General features: G+C 35.9%; 1 protein-coding gene across 5 annotated transcripts in view; it reads left to right on the forward strand.

Moving 5' to 3' along the window:
- The window catches only part of esyt2b (extended synaptotagmin-like protein 2b), a 38,367-nt gene that overhangs the window by 14,488 nt on the left and 2,406 nt on the right, over positions 1-21,473 (forward strand). For 2 of the 5 annotated variants that reach the window (XM_028005210.1, XM_028005214.1), the window contains 15 exons: positions 1,221-1,276; positions 6,826-6,946; positions 7,880-8,056; positions 8,291-8,373; positions 8,736-8,784; positions 10,590-10,679; positions 10,752-10,847; positions 12,303-12,404; positions 16,202-16,276; positions 17,471-17,557; positions 17,638-17,787; positions 19,909-20,261; positions 20,382-20,480; positions 20,632-20,763; positions 21,351-21,456. In XM_028005210.1, the coding sequence (XP_027861011.1) occupies positions 1,221-1,276; positions 6,826-6,946; positions 7,880-8,056; positions 8,291-8,373; positions 8,736-8,784; positions 10,590-10,679; positions 10,752-10,847; positions 12,303-12,404; positions 16,202-16,276; positions 17,471-17,557; positions 17,638-17,787; positions 19,909-20,261; positions 20,382-20,480; positions 20,632-20,763; positions 21,351-21,456 (1,776 nt within the window). Of the gene's footprint in view, positions 1-1,220; positions 1,277-6,825; positions 6,947-7,879; positions 8,057-8,290; positions 8,374-8,735; positions 8,785-10,589; positions 10,680-10,751; positions 10,848-12,302; positions 12,405-14,050; positions 14,114-16,201; positions 16,277-17,470; positions 17,558-17,637; positions 17,788-19,908; positions 20,262-20,381; positions 20,481-20,631; positions 20,764-21,350; positions 21,457-21,473 lie in introns of all 5 variants that reach the window. The other 3 variants (XM_028005213.1, XM_028005211.1, XM_028005212.1) reach the window with 3 other exon arrangements.

Genomic DNA, 21,473 nt, shown 5'->3' on the forward strand with positions numbered 1-21,473 from the left:
GATGCTTTTTTTTTTTTGCTACAGTTATATCATCAAATGGAGAGAAGAGTTTCTACATTCCACTTTAGGAATGTAGAGTTCTTATTAGATAGTCATCTGACACCAGCTAGACTAACTGAAAGGGGTAACTGGTGGACTACCCCTAAAAACAGGTCTTTTGAATTCTTCCATTTTGACAAATTAGCTCTGGAATATTTTCCACTTACATAACCAGGTCTGGCTGCAGCATTTCATGACTTTTATGGGTTGTGGATTTGGTTGACAAATATTTGAAGTTTCCACACAGCATTTTCTAGTGATGACGATGAGTGTCCTGTTGTTAAGCTGTCTCCTCCAAAAAAATTCCTTGTTTCTTCTCTCATTTCATTGTCTAATGGAGGGTAGTCCCACATTTTCATAAAATATTCTAGTTTTTAGCTTGGTTTTCAATTTGTGATCTCTAAAACAGAGATTAATACTGAAATGTTTGCTTTGCTACATATGAATTTATGTTCTTTAAAAACTTATTTCTAAAAAAAATATTTAAGACGTTTCTTACAAATTCTCATATTATGTAGGGGTCATTGCATATATTACAGCATGGAAAGGATAGGTGATGGTTTTAAAACTTCTGCACAAAACTGAAGATATTTATCAACATTGTCATAAATTTAAAATTCTATTAATTTAAATTAAAGTATGAAGATTAAATTCTTAGTTGATGAAAAGTTTGATATTACATAGTAATCAGTCAGGCCTGACTCCAAAATAGTTTTCTTTCTCACTGTGTGCCGTTTACTATTTAAACCTGTGAGAAAAAGAAGTTAATCCATTTTAAGATGAGTCAGAAAACTCTGAGGTCAAGGGAATTAAAGAGGTTGACAATGTTTTATAGGGGCTGCTGGGTGATCTGGGTGAGGCTAAGATAATAAATATGACAGAATTATGAGGTAAGAAAAGTTTGTTGGAATAAAACAAGAGCAACTTTTCCAAGAAAACTTTTGATATATAAGTTTGCTTGAGATAAGTTTTCTGTGTGTGCTGTAATCAGTCAGCCAGTTTATTGGCCAGAAAACATGAAGCCAAGCGGTAAATGGAGGTTGGTGGCAGAAAACAATAACGTTAAGTGTTTGAATCCAGTTGAAGTCATTCATACTCTTTGTTCCTGCAGTCTTACCCATGGGTATATGTGTATGTTCTCATTGTTTTTTTGTTTATTTGTTTTTTTCCCTATGGTTTAGCTTCTAGACATAAACTGGACTGGCCTCTCAAATATCCTGGACATTCCTGGGCTCAAGTAAGTCAGTGCAAACTTGATTTTCTTGTTTTTCCACAAAAAAGCAGCTACTTTAAGACATGATTGAAGTTTTCAGTGCTACATCTTAGGGACCTTAGATGCATTTTTGTTTTGCTTTTTTATAGACGTGTACCTTCATTATTTAAGTCATTATAGACAAAGACAATCAGTCACATATTACTAGGTAACACCTTGATATCCATGCGTATATTTAAAGCAAATTATCTAACTGAGCACAAGAAGGCTAGAATTTTTTTTATTTTGTAAACTCTTTCCTCGTTATTGCTCTTTATTCTTTAACTTTTCCCCCATGGTTATTAACTAGGCTGGATAGAGAGCAAATGGGAGCTAATTAAGAGCCATTCAGACACAATTATTCGCTTCCATCTTGAGTGGTTTCCTATATTATTTAAACTGCTGTGAAAGTGACAGAGTCATTAATACTGCATGTAATTTTCTGGGATTTCAACTGCTTGTCACGTACAGTGGTGGGGAAGAAAGACTTGACAGAAGCAGAGCCCAGTGGACCCTATCTTTCATCCCTTTGTTTCTTTGCTCTGCGGGGGTGAAATGAATCTGTTCACCTTGGGGTTTGTTGGTTGATGCGGTAGTGGGGAGCACTTGCAGTAAAGGAGGAAGAAGCTTCTGTTGTACAGGCAGATAGTAAAAGCAAAATGTCTTATTAGATGCATAAGGTTTACTGTGCAGTAAATGTTTATTACATTCTGTAGATTCTAATTGCATAGAAATGTTTTAAAAACTGAGCAAGTGTTTGTGATTATAATTGTAAACATTCTCATGTGATCATAAGGGTGACTGTTGTCGTTTTGCAGAATAACAATTAACAGACAAGTGGAAAATTATAATTATACACTTATTAATATTGTACTTAAATCTACTGTTTATTGTTGCTAACTTTGGTTAATTTGAATTCACAATCCATTTTGGTGCCTGTGCTTGTTTTGCCGTTATTCATTGTCCTCGGTGCAGGAGCTCAGAGGCTCCCCCAGCCCACATCGGGCTGAAAGATACAGCAGTGTAACTGGAGAACAACTTTCCCATCAGAATACACAGTATCAGCTTGGATCATTGTATATTTTAAAAGGCTAATATGTTGTCAAAATGTATCTGTTGCATTTTTCTAAAGGAAAATGGTTTTGGCTTCATTTGTGCATTGGATTCACAAGAGTTGTACTCTTCTGCCACAAACACATCAGATTTAGATGCTATCTATTATTTTAATCAATAGATGTGCCCTGGTACTGCCCTGCTATTTAGATATTATATGAATATGAAAGTGTACAGACAAAGTCTTACAAGGTTGATGTTAAAAATCCCTAAGGATAACCTAAAAAGAGAGCTGGATTCAACTGCATGTAACTATCTAACAGATTATATTTCTTCCTTTAAAAAAAAAAATCTAATTTCTTAGTCCTTTCTTGGCATCCATTCAGGATGAACCAAGATTTGATCTTGGTTATAAAACAACACAATGAGGATAAACACTAAAACTACATCTTTATGTAGGCACAGGTTAGTTTGCATACATTTTAACTCACTGTAAATGAAATTATCATAATAAAACTGCCTTTTGGAAATACTGAAATTATCTTTGTCTGATATTGAAGTTTGTTTGAAAATCTTAGACATGCAAATTTCACAAAAACAGAATTAACCTACAAAGGAGCCAGTACTTGATCACAATGCTGCACATTTAAACCTCTGCCATTGGAGAATGCATTAAAAGATTTCTTGGGAGAGTTGTGAATATCTGTTACACCCTAATGTAGGTGCCAATGAGTTCTGCTGATGAGGGAACATTTTACTGTGTAACTGAAAACATTTATATCTTCACTGTGCAAGAGGGCACATTCAGGGACTATTAATGCCAACAGCATTTATCGTCTGTGGACGATGAATGTTTGTTCTATAACATATAGATTTTATGGCAGGCTGGTAGCTGCTACAGCAAAAATGATAAAGTGACTGGCACAGCAATTAGTACAAATCATACACAAGCACAGCGAAGGCATTGAAATTTGTATGACTCAATGGTATGTAAAAACCATAACCATCATGTTGTAAATTGCCAGTAAAGTGCATATACAGTATGTATGCAGTCCGTAGAAGTATACTAACATAAATAACTCACACACACAGATATGTGGGTGTTCTGGTGTTTATGCCAGGAGAGCAGAAAAATGCCACTACAAGCACTAATGCAGCAGGAATCCCTTTAACTCTTTTTTCCAGTAATGTTTCAGCTTTGTCATCATATAACCGTTTCCCTCAATGATAAACTGATGATGGATAAATTGAGAATTTCCTCTTGGTAACAGACCAACAGAAAGTCTCCATTGAGAAGTAAATTTGCCTTATGTTTCACTTTCTGATTTTTTTAATGAACCAGATAATGTTTCTGAAAAAAACTACTGTGGTATTGTATTGTCTCACTTATTTGTAAGTATTTATTATGGCTATGCATTATTAATCAGTTGTTGTTTATTTGTAATGAAGGGTTATATTTTACCTGTTTAATTAGTTGGGGTTGACCTTGTTGGTCTTATAATGTTACAATGCATAAAACTGAAAAAAAATAGGGAGGGGCCCTTAGTTCTTAGCAAATATGAAAGAAGTGGAGAAAGTTTATGATAAAGTTAATTATCACAAACTTTAAAAACAACTGCAAATCTGTATTAGTTTTTAAGCATTTGAATGAAAGTTACTGTTAATTTATCAGTTTAAAAAATGTGTTATTCTGTCATGTTAAAAACAGTAAGTGTTTTAATAATTGCAACTAAAATCGCTCAGAGGATCCTGTTTGTAAAATTTGGAAGTAATTCTTACTATTCTTACCTTTAAGTCGTGCCAAATAAAACATATTTACTTGACTTTTATTACACCAAAAATAAAAATAATGAAACAATAAGGGCAGCGCAATGTAAAAGGATCCACAACCCTGGAACCTTTTCATATTTTTGCAGTTTTACTAGATTACCTCAAGCTCAGTCTGATTAGACAGAGAACATATTTGAAAAGCAATTTTTGCACATTGCCACAGATTTTTAATTAGAAGTGACTTTGACTGGGCCATTCTAGCCAGAACGTTGATCTCAACCCTTTCATAGCTCTGGGTATAATGTGGTCTGCTGAAATCTGAAGCTAAGCCACAGCCTCAAGTCTTTTGCAGCCTCAAACAGGTTTTCTTCCAGGATAACACGATATTAACCTCAATCAATTCTTAAAGTGTTGCCTTGATTCTTTCTTTTATGTCTGAGGAATCCTTTAATCTCCCATAGCAACCATTCAGCTGTCCACAAAGCCTGGCTGGACCTAGCACCGCCGTCAAGTTTTGTTTGAAACATGTAAAAACGTCACAGTTATACAGTAAATTCTATTGGTGAAACACTCTTAAAATTTGAAAGAATACAAAGAGCAGGAATACTTTTGCAAGCCACTGTAAATCAAATGAAACTAAATGTCAGTTCCCATACAACTAGTACATTTGTATTTTATTTTAATTTACATTTTGAAATGAATGTGAAACTCTTTGCTGACATTAGATTTATGTTGATGATTGAGTATTTACTAGACCTGCAGGTTTTCTAAACTAGCATGACTCTAAAAATAGTTGCAATGCAAATAGGTAAAAGGTTTTTCCTCTCACAATGCAAACTAGCAGTGTCAACTAACCAATATATAATGTTATATTATTTTCTAAATTGATGTAAAAATAAAATTCAGAGAGATCATTTAGTTGATAGAAAGCATGTTGCATTGTGCTCACTGTCTAGAGACATAAATCATGCTAAAGGCTGCAGAATTAAAAGCATCAGGATGACGCTGCTCTTCTGTAACCCAATCTGTCAGCACTCAAGCGTTTGTGTTGCACAGTATTTTATCTTGTTGTTTTGTCATAGTAGTCTTGGATTGCCTAAAGCTAACTAATCTCTAAGCTGAGCATGGAAGTCCTCTGTTCATTTCTTAATGCAGACATAAAATTAACTCGATACTTCTTATCCTACCAAATAACTTGTGAACTCTGGATATGGAACAGAAAACTAGATCTCATTCTCTTTATTCTGTTAAACCTCCATAAACAGGTCTTTCAATTAAATCCATCGGAGGTTTATTAATTAATTATTTTTATGATTACACTTGGATTTTTGGTATTTAGTCTATCAGCTTGTGGGTGTGATTCAAAAGTGCAAGGAATGAAACAGTGTATCCCAGGTCCTGAAGTTGTTGGTTCATGATGCAATGATTTCATGTTCTGTAAAGATCTTGTGAATGCCCACCAAGTGTTTGATTGGGCTTTGCTTCATGATTTTCTTAATACTTTTTCCTTCCACTTAATTTTCCATTATTATTCACATATAAACAGCCAGCTTCTTTAGCAATGATCTTTGGATTCACATATAAACAGCCAACTTCTTTAGCAATGATCTTTGGTGGCTAAGCCTTCTTCCACAGAGTTTCAGGTGCAGCCATTTTGGATTAAAAATCCTTCTTATTGGTCTAGTGTAATATTATTTTTTTAAGGAAATGAAGTTTTGGTTTTTATTAACTGTAAGCCCAAATCTCCATAATTTACAGAAATACTTGGAATCATAGAAAAGTTACACACCAGTTTTCTGCTGTATTTATATTGTTCCTTGGGCAAAACTCTTGCAATGAATTTTCTCTTTGCCTGCATCTATTAAATTTGTTATTAATTTGTTTTGTTTTATTATTTGATCAGACTAGCTTTGAAGCTGTTTGTATGAACACTGTTTGTATGTACAGTATATATTTCCAATAAGATCAGTCGCCTATGAAGCAGAGTCACCAGTGTTTTAAGTGATTTTTTGTGGTTTAGACATAAAGAATTCAACAAGACAGAATAGATATGGCTTTCTCCAAATTTTGGACACAAATTACATGCAGACTGAAACCAAGCTGCGGTACATTTTTATATGACTGAATGAGTCGGAGTCACTGGGAATTAACTCATTAAGTTCTGTGTGACAAGATGTTATTTGTTTTTGCAGCCTGATCATGTTTCCTGCAGCCAATGATGCATTTTCCCTCTTTGGCTGATTAATGCTGAGAAATCACTCCCAAGACCTTTTCAGGATTGCATCTAATTCGTATCTGAAGCAATAATTTTCATCAGAATAGACACGTCATGTTACTTGGGCACTTCCTTGGTAATAACAACCATCTATCTTAGAGGAGAATCCTGACCAGTTGATGAAAATTCATTCTAATTACAGTTCTCAGTGATTATAATTATCCAGTTTTGCCTCTGAAGTTAGCTTAATAAAAGAGTACCACTGTGCAATTTTGTTTTGCCACTTCACCATTGTTGTCATGCATCTCTGAAATATTAGAATCATCTAGAAGAAGCATAAACCAGCTCAAGCAATGTTCCTATATACCACAAAAGAATTAGACAGTAAGAGGATATTTATAGCCACAGAGTATTCTTCCTGTCTTTGTTGTAAAACTAAATACTTCAGCCTGTTTATCTTCCTTTTCCTCCATCTCTGTCCTTCCTGTCCCTACAGCGGCTTCTCTAACAATCTGATTCAAGACATAATCTACAGTTATTTGGTTTTACCCAACCGAATCACTATCCCTCTGGTTGGTGTGGAGGACCTGGCCAAGCTACGATTTCCAATGCCTAAGGTACTGAAGCAAGTCATACTTCTAAAATCTGTGCTCGACCTTGCACTGCCCTAGCTGTCTTTAGTGCCACATTTAATTCAATGAAATATACTTACTTTTGTCAGAAAATGAAAGAGCTCTAGGCTATTCAGAAGATATATAGTGTTTTTCTGAGAAAAGTCAAAGCTTTTCCACTCAAACTTTTATCAATGGCAGCAAGTTTGGAAATTTGCAGGTTTTATCTGATAGTTTCTGGTGCAAATAACACACATTTGCATTTTTGTAAGAGCTATTACAGATAAGATTTTGATGTGAGATCAGTAATACATTTTATTATAAATAAAAGATTAGGTTAATCTTTTATTTGTACAAACAAAACGATATCCTATGATCTCTTATGAAATAAGATAAGATGATTTGAAAGTGTAATAAAGAAAGTGTAATTCTTTACCCCTAATCCTAATTACAAAAACAACATATGAAATTGAACAAAAGAGACATGAAATGTTATGTATACCAGTAGGATTCTGTTCTTTTATACATTTTATGTAAAGATGTTTTAAAACATTTGAGAAAGTAGCACCATGATCAATGTTTTGCATTATTAATGTGTGAACAGGCTTAAGTCTTGGCTGGGTCTGATTAAAGACCCGTGCCTGTCAGGACCTCATAAAGACCAACAATTGTTTAATAGAAAGTTAAACAATTGTATATTTATTAAAATAATGTGTTGGACTAGTAAGGAGCACACATATTGTGTGTGGACAATTTAAATGAACTTTTTTCTGTTACCAGTTATGATGAATTTTTATCTTAGCTACACTGTTTCTTTCAAACTTTTCCCAAAGTTAGTCTCTCCAGGTGAGACATTCAAAAGCTAATAACAACAAGTAACTCCTGGAACTTCACTTAACAGTAAAACAATGTATCCCTCTGCTCTGCATTTCTCCACAGGGAGTGCTAAGAATTCACTTCCTCGAGGCTCAAGATCTGGAAGGCAAGGATCAATTTCTCGGAGGACTCATCAAGGGAAAGTCGGACCCTTATGGCATCCTGCATGTCAGCAACCAAATGTTTCAGAGCAAGACGATTAAGGAGAGCCTCCATCCCAAGTGGAATGAGGTTTATGAGGTGATGAAGTTGCAATGCTTCTCCAGACAAAGGGCTTTTCTTAATCTTATAATCTCAGGAAGAACACTGATTGATTTTGTTCCCCTTGTTAGTTTCCTCTTATGGAAGTGAACTAAGCTCTGTTTTAATTTCCAAATATTAGGATTGTCTTCTCCCAGTTTGCTTTAATTCAAAATCTATCTGCTGATTAGTAGTTTAAGCAAGCCTCCCTCTGCATGTTTATGTGTCTATCAGGCTCTTGTGTACGAACCTTCTGGTCAGCATCTGGAGATTGAGCTGTTTGATGAAGATCCGGACAAAGATGATTTCCTTGGAAGGTTTGCTGCCCTTGTTTCCTACCCTGCTGTGTTTTTATCACACATCTTATAAAATGAAACGGGATTTGTTGCACCTCATCTGTTCAGCTGATGGATAAACAAAACTCCTTGTAATGCAGCTATTTATTAACATTCTTTTCATGTAGAGCTTATTCGTAATGAGCCGGTGATTATCCCACAGTTATTGTCCCACCAGTAAATTGTATAGATTAATTTGTGGTAAAGCTATAACTCTGCACTCAGTGCTATAACACTGAGCAGCAAATCAATATCTGCCTGCCTCTAATGGAATTAATTGGCCTCATTTTATGCTTACTGTTTTCTGCCTTGAATTTTCACTGATTATTAGTCATTATTTGCAGCCTCCTGATTGACTTGACCAAGGTGTACAATGAACAGAAGGTTGATGAGGTAAGATTGTTTTATAATGTTTATTTTTAACATGTGGCCTGTAAAAAACACATTTCAAAATATTATGGTGTTCTTGCAGGGGAAAGAAAAAATAAATAAATTTAGTCCTGCTTGGGATATAGCTTCGGACCAAACTGAAAACAAGAGAAATCAGCTACCCTTAATCTGTCAGAAATGATTCATTTCAACCACTGATGAACACATTTGGCCTATGTCCACAGCTGGTTTTTCTCTGTTAGGTCAAATAGAAAGCAGTGCTAAAAGCATTAGTTTACACTTTTTACTCCAAGAACCCACTTCTTTCTCTTAGTGTGACCTCTCTCTTACTGCCCAACTAAAAATAAATAGTAAGACAGGATTTACTGATCTTTTGAATGACAAAGTAGGAAAACTAAAATTCACTCTGGCTGTATTTTGCTACTCATCAATTATTTTAAGAGAGGAATCGCCTACTGTCTTTGTGTTCTTGTATCTGTTTTTGTATGCAACTTCAAACAGTTAACCGGACCTATTCAGTTTATATAGTCTTGTGGAGGTAAAATATATAAATAATAATAAAAAAATATATATTTTTATTGTGTTCATATTTAAATTCTGTGATTTTTTTTCAGTGTCATTCATTTGTGCTAGCTGGTCAGGCTAACTATTGTTAGCTTCTAAGCTCCCTTGTGTTAGCCTGTCTTCTCAGACTTGTAGCTATGGTGTGTTCTGTTAGCACTTGAAAGTTAATATTAATAAACTCCAGAATGAAAAAAAAATGACTAATGCTTTCTGAGCTTGGCATTAAAGTGTAAAGTAAATAAATAAGTCTTACCTAAGGTGAAACACTGAGTCAATCAATAACAAATCAAAATGCATTTTTATTATTATTTTATTAAGAAATTAAGCAAAGAATATGGACAATGATTCCCCTGGCTAGTCCAGGGAAGTGAAGAAAAGATGAAAGTACATTGCGCTTATTATCCACCAGCCCTTTTACAAGGAGGGGAGGAAAAGGGAGTATCTCACCAGTTTCAGTTTACTTCACAACTCTGGTATTTGCACCTGCAGACTGTGACCCTGGACGGTTCAAACCCAGTTCAGAAATACCCTTTATTTCGTGTTTCCAGCAAGCTGCCTTCAACATGCCGGGTGCTTTATAGATAAAACTGATTGATTGCTTGATTGAAATAAAACAAAGTTTTGTCATAACAAAAGCCAATCTTAAAATCAGGTATGGCAGCCATGTGAAAAACAGAAAACACAGTGATACATACCATAATAAACTGCATAGTTTCACTTTTGGAGTTTTGTATCCTTTTAGCTTAATCAATCACATAACAGGATACTGTACAATATCTACATTTAGACATGTCCCTTTGATGTTTGAATGCACATGTGCTGAGAAATATGTTTTTTTTTTTTACTTGTAATCCTTACAGTAGGTAGAGTAACCTCTGGGCATAATGACAAAAGAATACTCCTGGTTTTTCTACAACTGCAAAATTATGATTCCCTGGTCTATTTTCTCCTATGAACACACCATTTACTATGTCATTAAAGTGCAGATATATGTGTAGCTAATTTTAACGAAAGTAGACATAAACATTTGTTCAAACTATGTGTTTGTTTAGCTACAAACAAAAAACCTGTGAGTTTTCGGTTTTGTTTCATTTACTGAAAAGGAAAATAAAAGCAGCTCAGAAAATATTTAACCTGTTATTCTGGGAAGAGGGCCAGACATAATAAAATTAACGTTTTGCTTTGTGTGTCACAAAAAAAGACCAAAATATTCATTCTAATTATTCTTTTTGGTTATTGTTTAGTGGTTTGAACTGGAAGAAACACCTACAGGGAAACTACACTTAAAATTGGAATGGCTGTCTCTATTCTCCACCCCAGAGAAGCTGGACCAGGTAACACTAAGTATTGTTATTTTTTTACTGAATGTAATTATGGCATGTTGATGCATATTCCTGTATCCACAGGTTTTAAGATGTGTGCGCGCAGATAGAAGCCCAGCAAAAGATGGACTCTCGTCAGCACTGTTAGTGGTCTTTCTGGACTCGGCGAAGAATTTGCCAGTAAGTCACTAAAATCTCCTTATTTATATGCTGGTGAATAAACAGCTCTAGATGAATAGTTTGGGCTATTGCTTTCCTGTTTAGCAGGCTTCATATTTTCCATCTGAAGCATATACGCTTCATTTACCGACACTGAATCAAAATTTGCATAAATGCGGTGTAACGCTTGTTAAAATATGAATTACTGATTTGTTTGCTAATGTTACACAATGACACCCTTGTTTTGTCAAAATACTTATTTACTGTGACTTCATCTGTTTGTTTGTTGAGTTATTAAAAATTAGATTCACACTCTGACATTTGCACATTCTGATTTAGGGGTGAAACTTAAGAACCTAATCACAGTTTTTACACCAATCATGGATTATAGGTTAAGTAAAGCTTGAAATGTAAGGTTACCATAATTTCTCAACATTAGATTGTGTTATTGCATAGAACTTCATTATTTTACCCATCAGCTTTTATACAACAAAGTAGATCTAAGTCATGTCAGAGCCCATGACAAGTTCACCTACTAGTCTATAACTGTGCTTTTAGATGAAATAACGTCAGACCTACAAATAACTATTATCATTGTGTCGGTTTAAATCTGAAAAAAACATAAGGTGCAAATATACTGTTAATCTGAATGCAGCAGAAATGCAGGTTATTTTTAATTACCATTTCTATGTTTTGACAGTGACCGATTTTTATTGTAGTTTGCTGTCAAAGACGTTTTGATACAGTAAAATCTGTGCTGTAGATACTCCAGGCATTTCTATGTACAGTTTTCTTGCAATAGTATTCACCCTTTGTGAATGTTTTCACATTTGATTATATTACATCCTCAAATTAAATGTTGTCATTTGGATTCTATGCATAGGATCAACTGAAATGTCACAATATAAGCGTGATGTAGAGGGAAATTATGGTTTTCAAAATTCTGCTACTTTACTAATGAATTTTTGAATTTGTAGTGCATGGGGCCCAAAAGCAATGCACTGTACTGCACACCTTTCAGATTTGTATTTGTGAAAAATGTGAAACCATGAAGTATTTTCCTTACTGACAATAATGTCACTTTTTATTCACTTATCTTATACAATTTAATTAAAAATAAGTTAAAGTTTGAGACTGACAAAATGTGAAAAGACATTCAAGAAGTGTGAATAGTTTTGCAAGGCATTGCAAACACAATTTGGGTGTAGAAATGTCTGTATTTAGTGCTTGCCGCTCAAGGACTCGATCTAATAAAAACATTTGCGGTCGCTATTGTTAAAGGAGAGCCTTGGATGAATAAACTTTTAGTTTTCAAAATCTCTCTTGAGATTTTCTTCAGCAAATGAACAGCACACCCCACAATTAGTCCTTCATTTTCTTAGCCAAATGATTTTACATAAATGTGTATACAGAAATACAGAATCGATTTGAACTATCTTTCTGTTTCCTCTTTATTCTCCTGCGTCTCCACCCAAGGGTGTCTTCACAGGCAGCTTAGGCTGTGGAAACTTGAGTGAGAGGAGAGCTTCTGGCTTAATCTTTTGTGAGAGCGATACTTCTGAGTGTAGTGCAAATTTTGTGAGTCCACCGATGCTTCTGCATCTTTGTAATCTTAGCATTAGCACCGTGTGATGACATGGATTGAACCATAACGAGCTCGTTCGAGGTTTTCTGTTAGAGCATGTGTTAGCTGCATGCTTTTTTGTGTAAAAAAATCCAATAACCATTAACATGAAAAAGACTTTTTGAAACCACAGGAGTGAGCCATCCATACAGCCCCTAGTTGCTTCTTTGTTACAATATGGTATTATTGTGCCACATAGTGTTCAGTTCAAGGCTGGAGTGAGGTAACTTCAGCACTAACACTGCTGCCAGAGTTTCTAATTATCTGTCAGTGCTCATGTGGAGATTCATGCTCAGGTACAGAAAACCTGCAGCGTGTGATGTAGTCATACAGGGTCTTAAATTAGTTCCACCTGGTCTTTTCTGTGGGTAATGCTTTTATTACGATGTTATTGTCAGATTGTCAGCAATGTCATAAAGACCAGCCCCATACATCCTGGTCTCTATTGCTAAACTGTATTATGCATGCATATCACGTGCAATTTTAACACAAAGATGCATCTCAATTAATCTGTATTTTCAAAAAGTACATTTTCATTTATTCAGTTCAGTGAGAAAAACTTGTATTTTACATACATTGAGTGCACACAATTGAGTGGGATATTTTCTAAAGTGCTTTTTTCTGTTAATTTGAATGATTATGGCTTACATCTAATGGAAATTATTTCTCACATACTTAGAGCAGTAGATAGGAATAATGAAAATGATTTCTAATGCAACTGAAAAGTATACTCATGTACTGTGTAGGTGTAGTTCTGGTTATGTTCATGCGGTGGATTTCAAAGCACTGAAGAGAGTCGGCTGCTTTATATCTGAGCCAAACTCAGATGAAGAGTATAGATGACGGTCATCTGGACAATCTGTCTTCCCCAGTAGTCAGGCTTTGTAATTATCCCCCAAACTCATGAGTGGTCTTTGCTTCACAGTCCTTTGAAGACATTTTCCTTCCATTCAACTTTCCATTAATATGCTTGGAAACAACACTCTATAAAAAGCCAAGCTTTTTTAGCATTGATCTGTTGTGGTTTATATCAATGTCTGTGAATTACATTCTCCAAACTCCACCAAACTATTGTTTTACAGTTGTTTCAAGGCTGGAGTTTTTTCTTCCACTAAGCTTCCATCCATCCGTCCATCTTTTAACACCTTTGTCCCAAGTGAGGTCGGGACGGGTGCTGGTGCCTATCTCCAGTGAAGATTCCACTAAACTTTCCATGGAAAATTGAGTGGAAGGAACAAGTGCTTGGATGCAACTTTGTCAATAGCTAGGGTGTTGAGTACTGCTCTTTTGTCGCATATCCGTCGTGGATGATGACAATTATTTGTGTTTGTAAAATCCTTTTCTTATTGATCTAATGTATTTTTTTTTTTAATTTTCAAAACTTTCATTAGTTGTAAACCATAATCATCAAAATAAGACATAGATACACTTGAAATATATAATTCTGTTTGTAAAACATTTATGCAATGCATTGATATTCTAATTTATTCAGATCCACCTGTAATTTTTGGGGGTCTTTTTGTTCCCCATGACCATGCTGACTCATTCCAACTAACCACGAGTGTGATTTTTCTCCCTCAAATCTCCTTGTGGCTTAAAGAGCAACCTGTCAGATATCACCCATGACGGGTTGAAGCAAGTCTCGGTCTTTAAGGCCCTGAAGGTAATGTGGGAGGAATGGTCTGCATGTCAAGATCACACCCCTACACTGCAATGCTGGGCCACAGCTGTGTCACCCTCTGTTGAGTGATTGTGATGGTTATCGAGGTGTCAAAGTGAAACTGTGCATGACAATGACATGAATGTTGAATAAGGGTTTTCATTTCCTAACCCCCAGCTTGCATGCAGATGGTTTATATGACACAAAAACTCACTAATGTGATTATTAATTCTCTGCTTGTCTGAGTATCTCTCTTGCTTTGCCGTTGACTTGAACTATGACTTTCATTTTACAAAAAAAACAAACCCTGCAGAACCAGCCAGCTTCAGAGCAACATACGGGCATTATTTGCTAATCAGGAACATGATAATGTTGGAATTTGTGGTTCAGGATCCAGGACAAGGTTGTCATGCCTGTTGGATGGCTTTTTGTAGTTTTCCAATGTAGTGATTCCAACTTCCTTTGAAATGTGTACCATCTAAATTCTGACAGGGCAGGTAAAAAGAAAAAAGGTTTGACAGCTGTAGTTGGATTTAGTTGTAGTTGGATTGTTGACCTGCTCACACAGCTATGATTGTCATGCTCTGCGCTTCCAGAAGCAACTAGACTGTAACAAAACGTTATGCATTTCCCTTACTTAGAAGTCAACTGTCGCACATTTCCAGTTAGTGTTTCACTGTTTCTTCTTAGAAATTTCATACAGCATGCAATTGTTCCTCATACAGTGGCACTCCCTTGACCTTTCTTTCTTTGGTAGTTCAGTAGGTAAAAAAAACCTTGCACCCATATTCTGGCTTGACATTAACATTTCTCCAGAGTTTGTCAGCTTTAAGAATGAGTGTTCAGATCTTCCAATAAAACTATGGCTGACTACTTTGTGTAACAAATACCCTGAAACTCATTTTGAAATTAAGAAAAAACAAGAAAACATATAACATATGGAATCCTGACCCTGGGTCAAATATGGACTAATACTGTTCTATGTTCATGAGGGGAATAAGAGTTAATTTTTCAGCTCTAAAACTGGGTAAAAGTACCTAATTCGGGGTGTTTAACATGCAGCCTGGGGGCCATTTGAATGATTTTGTGCATCTCTTGATCTAAGAATAGCAGAAACCTGGTGCAAATACATAAAAACCCTGTTGGGGTGAAATGTTCACTGCTTTGAAGCCTTCCAAAATAGATACAGACAAATAAAACATACTTAAAATGAACAATGTAAATATACTATTAATCATTTGTTTGCATTTTCTTGCATTATAATTTGTACGTTTTGTTTTACAGCCCTACATCCTGCAAACACAATGATTCAAATAAATCAGTGCATGCTCACTGTTCAAATGAAGTTTTTGCCCTTGATAAAGCCTCTGACTGGAGCTGTGCACACTGTGCCTTCCATAATTATTGGCTTCCCAGCTACAAAATGTGCAAAAAGCCTATAAATAAAGAGATACCAGTCTTCAAAGATGTCTGTGTTTGTACACAGACATCTATACATAACTGCAGCCCCACTTTAGGTTGTTATATTATTTGTTTTTTTATATATTAATAAACAAAATCTTAACTAATTTAGGCAGGAAAATAAGTCACACTTTAATGGTGGGAAAAACCTGAGATATTTAATCTTTTGTCTTTTAGAGAAAGTACAGTAACAGATCTTGCATTAGGTCTGCTGTTTTTCTTTTGTATATTTTGTATAACCCTGCGTAGTAAATGGTTGTGTTAATGAGCATGCAACAAGAGGCCTAATCATATGCTGGTGAGAATTGGAAGACCTTTTCTCTCTTTTCAAATCATCTGGGTCTTTAATAATAGGGGCACAATCCTTCCTTGAGGAATACTGATTAATTCCCAGTTATTTAAACTCATCATGCTAAATTTAACCTGTAGACAAGACAAAGCCCTGCAGCCTCTCGGCATCCTGTCTGCCTGCAGCCTTACCAGTCTAATAATCTTTTCTCCTCTCCATGGTGTGTGGTGTGCTGATCGTGTCCTCTAACATGTAGTGTGATTGTGCTGTCTGTCACTGAATTGTGCTTCACACTGTTGGTGGTTACCTAACACCTCTCTCTTTCTCTGATTGTCCAATAGTCGGCCAAGAAGAACAGCAGTGAACCCAGCCCTTATGTCCACTTCACAGTTGGGCACAAAACCCTTGAGAGTAAGGTGGGTATGAGAAATACTTGCTTGAATTTCTCCATCTTTTATTTTTTTCCTTTCAGTTCTTTGTTTACTTTCAGTCTCACATCTTCATTTGAACTGATGACTGATTTATTGGCAACTCACTCTGGCAAATGTTACTTGTTTGGCTTAGAGGAAGAAGATCATTTGTCACCCTTCCTGCTCTGTGCTATATTTCTGTGTTATACATCATTTATTCAATATAAATGTCAGCCAGAAGAATTCAAGAGCTGAAACACTCACAGCTCCTCAATAATTGAATTAAAGCCTTTCCCAAATTAAAGTTCATTAGCTACCTGAGCAAGAATAATGAAGGCATTAAACACTTAAAGGGCTGGTTGAATAAGAGAAAAAGCTTCATATTATGACACAGTTAAAGGTGTTACAGTAATGACATTAATACTTTTGTGATGTTTGGTATTTCAATGAAACCTCCAGATTACATAATATGTTGCTTGCAGTTTTCAATGTGTTTGGAGTATTGTCAAAATGTTAATTCATTTCAGCAGCTCTATTAATGAAATATAGCTCATGAACTAAGAAAAAGACTCAGTACAGTTATATATTCAATTTTCCTACAAAATGTATTACATCAGACCAGATATCAGTGCTGCTGACGCACAATTTTTGCCACAGGTTTTCCTTTCACTCAACTTTCTGCTAATATGCTTGGTTAGATTATTCTGTTAATCCCAAAAGATTGCAAATTGGACTTACAGATGGGGAAGAGTGCTGAGTTGATTATTTTTAAAGAGCCACTGCCACAAATAGGCATTGCAAAGGAAACCTGCTCACAGAGTGCTATTTGACAACATATAAAGATAAAGTTGAATGGAAGGAAAAAAAGGTGCACACAGAACAGAGTTCACTGGTATAATGTTTCAATGTCCTTTATGTCCAGGTTTTTTTTTCAGGAGGGGCCTAACCACAGGAATGAGTCTATGTTGGCTCTCAAGATTGTTGTTGGTCTTTTGTGATTTTCTAATTTTCTAAGAAGATACATTTTGGGTTTGCATGAAGTTGCATGTCATAATCTTCAGTATAAATAGAAGTCAACTATTTAAATAAATCAGTGTGTATACTGAATCTATGAGTTTCATTTTTAGAAGTCAGTTACTAAAAAAAATAACTTTTTGATATTCCAGTTCATTGACATGCACCTTATGTTTTTCCATCAAGGTCCGTTACAAGACCAGGGAGCCTCTGTGGGAGGATTCCTTCTCTTTCCTTGTTCACAATCCGACAAGGCAGGAGCTTGAAGTGGAGGTAAAACCACACCAAAAAAAAAAAAAATAGAGAAAATATACTCCATGAAAAGAAGGTTATAAGTTTTTTTTTAATTGCAGATAAAGGATGATAAGCATAAATGCACACTGGGTATCTTACGGGTGCCTTTGAGTGACCTGCTGTCGGAGGAAGACATGACGCTGGCTCAGTGCTTTCCTCTGAAGAACTCTGGACCCAGCTCCACCATTAAACTAAAGATGGCTTTAAGGGTAAGAACAGACTTTACTCGGGTTATGTCTGTGTGTCTGAGTCATTTAAAGTTGATGTCACCCACAACGGATGTTTAGAAAAGCCAATCAGCAAACAAATTATGTGAGATTATTTGTATTGATGATGCAAAATGTTTTATCTAAATAACTTTCTGCTCTCAGCTAGTTTGTTTCTAACCTTTCACCTTCTTCTTCTTTGTTTCATCAAACTTTTTCAGACACCGGAATAATACACAACTATTTTAAGACTTGTCATGAATGATCTGTTTTGCCTTTGTAAAAATCAATGCAGCTGTTTGTAGTGACATTTACTTATATTTATATTTGTGTGAGTGTTCTAGTAGACCTTGACTCATTATTGTGATAAATGCAGGTCTGGTGATGTACCACACTCTTAACTTCCATGCAGTGTTTAACATGTGGTAGAAAAACATTCATCACCCTTTACTGATTTTGATTATACATAAATGTTAAAGGCCATCACACATTTTAACTAGCTGGCAAGGACTAGCTGAGTAGAAAGTGTTTTTTAATTATTTCCTTCATTAAGCTTTCTTAATCAGTTCCTTTGTGCCAAAGCAATTCCTTCCTGACATAAAGTTATAAATCTTTCTCAATATGTTAGACTTTGAGTTTAGTTGAATTTTTTCCATTATATTGTTCCCTCTGATGTTTCATTTTATTTCTGTGTTCCTGATTACTAGTGTTACTTTTAGCTCAGTTCTTCAGTGTCCTGCTCTTTTGCACCTATTTTCTATCTGCTCATTTACTTACTTCTGTTGCATCCAATAATGAAGACCTCAGTATATATACTCCTCAAGCTGATTTTATGTCTGTTCAGTTTATTAAAAATAACGCTTTTATCCTGTCTATCCTCTGCATTTGGGTTCTCCATAGCTTATTACACGACAGAATTATTTGTAGTAACAATTTTTTAAGTAGAACTTGTCTGACACTAGGAAGTAGACTAAGAGATCTCAAAAGACTACACAACATGCCCCGGTCCAAAGAATTTCAAGAACATTTGCCAGTGTATCAATGATTCATACAGGAGGTCACAAAAATACCCATAAGGCACTGCAGCCTCTCTTACTTCGGTTAATGTCAGTGCTCATGACTCAACAATAAGGAAGAAACTGGGCAAAAATGGCATCCAAAGGAGCGTTTCAAAGAATTCAAATGTCCTCCTTTGCCAAAAATATATTTGGGATTCTCAAGACTTTTGACAATAGTGGAACATTTTTATAGTGTGTGTTCTTCTCTACCAAAAAAATCCTGATTGAGAATGTCTTTCTCTATGTTTCAGACCATAACCTTGGATTAATACGTTAGTGCAGATAGCTCAAATGAAAAAACAAAATACAAGGAAGGTGTGAATGTCTTCTAGGTGCTGTGGTATGATCTAAAGCATGCAATTAGTGATTGAAAAGTGTCCTTTGGTAAATTAAAACTTTTATGCAAATAAAAGTGGATAAAAATGCCTTCACAGTGAAGTAAAAGACCCATTGTTGTTACCCCAACATCGCTTAATTGTAAGATAAGTTGTTTAAGATAAGATAATGCTTTGACATTTTCCAACTAAATAAAATCCTAACTCAAAAGCTGAATTTTCAATTCACTCAGGTTATCTTTGACTGATATTAGAATCTTGTTTGACAGTCTAAACATTTAAAGAGTGATAACAAAAAGCAAAAACAGAAGAAAATCTCTCTGGAAGTAAACAGTTATTCACATCCATTACTGATCCAAGTATTTCAGTTAGTAATCAGTTACTGCCTTGGATCACTGGGCATTAAATTGAATTGTCCTTCCTTTGATTGAAACTTAAGTTCATTAACTTGTTCTGAGCCACCACTAATCAGATTAAAAAGAAAAAGGCATCCACATTAACGGATGTACTTTAAATTAGACTTTTTCAATCGAAGCCCAAGTAGTGTAGAAGAAATCAAGAATAAAGTTGTTATTGTAAGTACAGATTTTAGTTTTAAACTACCTCATTTTAGACTGAAACACAATACTTTTCTCTGATCCTGGTTTCCTCAAACTTTCACTTACTCTATTGAAATTGCACTAAATCTTTTACGGTACTTTAAGCCTGCTATTGATTTTCTGTCTCCTCAGATACTTTCACTGGAGAAGCAGTTCTCTTCAGACCTGCCCTCTGCGGTCCAGGTCAGGAAGTCCAGTGTTCCCCACACAGCCCCGGCCCCCTCATTGAGTCAGTCCGCTTCAGAGTCCCAGCTGCTTTCTGCCACACCTTCAAAGCCAGTACGCGCCTCCACTCTCACCCTCCAGGATCCCGACGGCGAGCCGTACTCCGCCAGCCCTCGCCGCAGCACACCCAACCTGAGCACCAGTATGTCTAGTTCCCAGAAGTACCTGCCTCACAAGGAGTCCACCCCCAGCCTGGCGTCGGACATCTCTCTGCCCATCGCCACCCTGGAGCTTCAGCAAAGACTTCATCAGCTGCAGAAGTAAGACACAAGGACCAATGGATTTTCCTAACTCTACGTGTTCTGTGACCCTTCTGTCCTTATTTTATGGACACATTCTATGTCTGAACGTGATCCTGACTGACTATGGTGTGTTTATAGTGGCTCGGCCTCCAGTCAGTACCCGCTGGGTAAGATCCAGCTCACTGTTCGGCACAGCTCCCAGAGGAACAAACTTGTTGTGGTGGTGCACTCTTGCCAGTGAGTTTTAAACCTGTTCTTGTAGCCAAGCATGGCTTAAGTTATTATTTAGCATACTTAATAGCTTATTATTTAGATTACTTTATGAATAAATGAAGCCCCAAAGCCAAGCAGCATGAGCATGACATAGTTTTGTTCAATGTTTCCGCAGAAACCTGATAGCCTTCACCAAAGATGGCTCAGATCCCTTCATAAGGCTGTACTTGCTGCCTGACAAGAGCCGGTCGGGAAGGCGGAAGACGAGCACGATGAAGAAGTCTCTTAACCCGGTTTATGATCAAACGTAGGTTTAGCACTCTCCTGTCAACTTTTCTGCCACACAGCTATTAAATCTAATTAAAACAATGACCCACCTATATTTTCCACACCCAGACCTTTAGTTTATTTTCTTTATATAAATCATTTTCGTAACTCTGGTCCAGATACAGCTTTGTGTCTGAAGTGATGCACCACAAGAGAAACCATGAGGCAAACAGATACAGGAGAATGAGATCTTACAGGTGAAAACTTAGTGGCAATAATATGTTTTTGCAGGAAATCCATGTGTCTCCACAGAAAATTGATGCCCTTAGTGCAATATTGATACATTTGAAGTTGTTTTAGAAGTTAAAGTTTCAGATGAAGTAAATCGGATATAATCACTTCTTCCTCATTGCTTGTAGCATTCATATTCATAGAAAAATATGGACTTTTAGTTTACGACCTTCTTCAAACAATCTCAAATGTAATGTAAATTTAGTGTACAGTAATCTACCAGTTTAGATTACAGGTTCGCTTTTCAGGTGGACTTCAGATGTTGCTAAATGATCTACAGATTTTGATTTGAGTCTTTATAATGTTGATATTAAATGTATGAACTTGTGTCTGTAGGTTTGAGTTCAATGTTTCCACGGTGGAGCTGCACAGGAGAACTCTGGATGTAGCGGTAAAGAATGGAAGGAGCATCCTGTCCAAACACAAAGGCCTTTTGGGAAAGGTAACAGTAACACTGAC

This window comes from Xiphophorus couchianus, chromosome 21, assembly GCF_001444195.1.
Source record: "Xiphophorus couchianus chromosome 21, X_couchianus-1.0, whole genome shotgun sequence".
Lineage (NCBI taxonomy): Eukaryota > Metazoa > Chordata > Actinopteri > Cyprinodontiformes > Poeciliidae > Xiphophorus > Xiphophorus couchianus.